At 38.0% G+C, this 3,819-nt stretch overlaps 1 protein-coding gene across 1 annotated transcript; it reads right to left on the bottom strand.

The window, feature by feature from the left end:
* Positions 1–457: 457 nt before the first annotated feature.
* On the bottom strand, positions 458–2,868 carry LOC108534462 (gamma-butyrobetaine dioxygenase-like). The gene is made up of 2 exons (XM_017879825.1): positions 2,438–2,868; positions 458–689 (listed from the first exon to the last, which is right to left on the bottom strand). Exons 1-2 carry the CDS (start codon positions 2,654–2,656, stop codon positions 516–518), a joined length of 393 nt encoding a protein of 130 aa, XP_017735314.1. The 5' UTR covers positions 2,657–2,868; the 3' UTR covers positions 458–515.
* Between the last annotated feature and the right edge of the window lie 951 nt (positions 2,869–3,819).

Genomic DNA, 3,819 nt, shown 5'->3' with positions numbered 1-3,819 from the left:
AAAAAAAAAAAAAAAAAAAAAAACCTATATAAATTCTTCCTAGACAAATGTGTCTTTGCGTGCACGTGTCTGTACATGCACACACACAGACAAATTGTCCCACATTCACAGGCATATGCAGTGCTATGCATACCATTTCATGGGTTCGTAAATCCCATAATTCCATCTGTGAAGACCAGGTTAAGAATTCTTGCTTTGTTGATTTGTGTTGTTCTGGTCTTAGACAAAATTTGTATAAAGGGCCAGTCTGCCTCTAGTTCATCCTGCTTCTTTGTAGTGAGCACTTACGGAGTGTCTGAGGTGTGCTGTGCCAGGTTTTGCTTTAGATGACAAAGACACAAGTTTGCTGGGCTTATTTTGTTCCTTTCTCTATAGAATGTCTAGAATTACTCTATACTCTTTTTCATCTCTACCCAAATGATCTTTGTTGGTAAAACTTTAAACATGTCACATAATTTACACATCACATATTTTAATCAAAGCACAAAAGTTTGAATTTTCTGTGAGCAAATTTCTTAATAAAATCCTTTACTGTAAGGGTTTAAAAAGACATTGAAGACTTTGGCAAAGTTACCTGGAAAAAACAATTCTCTTTGGAGCTTTGCTCTGGCCTGCTTGGAAAAGCATCTTTTCTTCAGCCAATCAGCCTGGAATTCACTGTAATGCTCATCGGGCCATGTGATGTACACCTTATAACACAAAAAGCAAATTTCACATATATTGATTTTATTTCTGTTCTCCACTATTGCTCTGTTTTTGAATCCTGTTTAAGATAATCAGGGAATCCAATTATGCTTTGCTTAATTTGTTTTTTTTTTTTTTTTTTTTTTTAGAAGGAGTCTTGCTCCATTGCCAGGCTGGAGTGCACTGATGCAATCTCAGCATCTGCCTCCCAGGTTCAAGCGATTCCCCTGCCTCAGCCTCCCAAGTAGCTCGGATTACAGACAAGCAAAACCATGCCTGGCTAATTTTTTGTATTTTAGTAAAGGGTTTCACCATGTTGGCTAAGACGGTCTCGATTTCCTGACCTCGTGATCTACCCGCCTCGGCCTCCCAAAGTGCTGGGATTACAGGCGTGAGCCACCATGCCTGACCAGCTTGATTTTTTAAGATAGAGATTAAGCATAAGCTTTTGGAAAACAAGGAAGCCAAAACAATACATCTGAGGTCTGAAGCCCTTAAATAGCACTCAAGAAATAGAGCATGGATAGATCTACAGTTCTTGACCCACATCCTCTAAACCTGAGATCCCCACACTTTCTGTGATAACTGAAGCTAGTTATCAATTAAGATTCCTGCCAAGAGTATTAGAAATAGTAATGATGCAGCTGGGTGTGGTGGCTGACGCCTATAATCCCACCACTTTGGGAGGCTGAGGTGGGCAGATCACAAGGTAAGGAGTTTGAGACCAGCCTGGCCAACATGGTGAAACCCCGTCTCCACTAAAAATACAAAAATTAGCCGGGCGTGGTGACCCGTGCCTGTAATCCCGGCTACTTGGGAGGCTAAGCCAGGAGAATTGTTGAACCCGGGAGGCGGAGGTTGCAGTGAGCCGAGATCGCCCCACTGCATTCTGGCCTGGGCAACAGAACAAGATTCCATCTCAAAAAAGAAAAAAAAAGTAATAGTAGTGATGATAAGGAGGACGACAGCAATAATAAAAATAACACTATTTTGAGTGTTTATAACAAGTACTATAGACATAACACATTTAATCTTTAAAACTCTAGGGAGAAGATACTACTATTGTTCTCATTTTTTTCAGGTGAGAAATGTAAGAGTAAACAACATTTCTATCTAGCTAGCAAGCAGTGAAATCTGGGAGTAAAGTCCTCAAGTCAGGATGTGGACGGGAACGTAATAAGAATTCTAGTAAATTTGGAAGAGAGAAACATGGAATGGTGGCTGCCTCTGGTTTGTAGTTTTGAGAGCTGTGCTTTTGGGAATCCAAGAACAAGCCTTGTATCTCTACATACTAATTTGACTAAAAGACATTAGTTAATGTCCTTTTTTTTTTTTTGGTGCTTACTGTATGCCAGGCACTGTTAAACATTTTTATCCATATTATCCCAGTGATGCCTCACATTTCTATGAGCAAGTTCTTTTAGTATTCCTTTTTGCAAATGAATAAACTGAGGCTTAGAAGCATTGCTCTTATTGTAGACAATTTGTGTTTTCAAGGCTGCCACTCATTGAAAGAGTGACAAGTAACACTGCAAATTTTATTAAAAATAGTGGTAGTAATGATAATAGTAATAATAATAGCTGAAGCTTCCATTTACTGAGTATACTTAATTTGCACCAAGTACTATACAAACCTGGGTCCGTATGTGGTTATATATGTGTGACCAAATAAAAAAGAGTTATCTAAATTATTGTTGACTAGCCCCATTATTGAATGTGAGAAAGAAGGGAGACATAATTTAGAGATAATTACCTTTTTTCTGTCAAATGTCAAGCCTTTAATTCCAATGTTCACATCAAGAGCTTCGACTAGAAGTTTCCGTGCTTTTGCAGAATCCAGGTAGCAATCAGAGCACGGGCAGTTGTCTCTCAACCATACAGCTGGGTAGAGAGACTCTTCCTCATCATGCCAGAGGATCTGCATCAAACGAGTCCCGTCAAGTGCTTCTGCCTTTTGGATGGTACAAGCCATGTTTCCGGTCTTCAGGATTAAGTTCTGTCAGCTACCTGCTATGACAAATCAGTGTTAAAAGGATTCTCAGGCAGATAAGATCTAAACTTGGCCTCTGAGAATGTGAACACTTCAAGTGGACTCTGGCCTCTGCTATTCACTCAGCTGTCAGAGTCTGGGATTTGACTTATTGACGCTGGGACCTTTGTTCTGGTGAGAGTATTTCACATGCTGTAAGCAGAAACACAGTGACTAAAAGTAAATGAGACATAAGTGCTGAGTCAGGATCCAAATGAAAAGAATTCCTTGCTTTTCTCACAGAAAATTCAGATAATAAGTTCAGAACCAATGACATATGAACTTTAATAATTATGTTTGCATAAAAGCTCTGGAATGTTTAAGGAAGAAAAATGTTCCACAAATTGAAAGTGTAACAATCATCCCTGCCCTATTTTAACTGGTGCCCCTTGGACATGGCTTTTGAAAAAAATGTTTTATGATACTAAATTAGTAAACTTGTTTTATGAGGAGAATATTAATGCTTATTATTTACTTAAAGGCCACTATAATTCAGAATATTGTGCTGTTTCTGTTCTATCATTTGCTTTTTTACCTTTACAATACATTTTCTTAATGAAATACAGAAGTCCTTAGGTTCTGCAAGAAACTCGTTTGGTTTCTTGAGATTTTTTGTTTTAATACATATCAGTAGAGTGTGCCTTGTTACTTTAGTTACTTTATTCTGAACCTTTTTGGAGTACTTGTGTATACCTTCATATTACTTGGGATTACATGACTTACTTTTTATTAAAAAATCCAGCAAATTTAAGGACATGGACTATTTATAGGAGAGGAAATTTAGTGAAACAGAGACACCATGGTATTATGCTTGAGCACCTGTGTTAATCCTGATTCCATTAGTGACTGTATATTTGACCTTCAGAAACCATGCCAATGTTCTACATTTTACTTTCTTCACATATTATTTTCCAGTACTCTAAACTTACATGAATGAAGTAGAACTTACATAGGAAAAGTAGAATTTATATGCGAGAAGTAGAACTCCTAAACTTCTTCTATGTGATGATTTGCTCATCATTAACAGAAGGTGACATGTGACAATGGAAACAAGCCTTCACTGCCTTGAGCTGAAGGGGAGATAGGAATGCTTGCACACGTGTGCA

Source organism: Rhinopithecus bieti, unplaced genomic scaffold, assembly GCF_001698545.2.
Source record: "Rhinopithecus bieti isolate Rb0 unplaced genomic scaffold, ASM169854v2 scaffold_12409, whole genome shotgun sequence".
In the NCBI taxonomy this organism is placed as follows: Eukaryota; Metazoa; Chordata; class Mammalia; order Primates; family Cercopithecidae; genus Rhinopithecus; species Rhinopithecus bieti.
The sequence above is the reverse complement of the archived record's forward strand: the minus strand, read 5'-3'. Positions and strand labels throughout refer to the sequence as shown.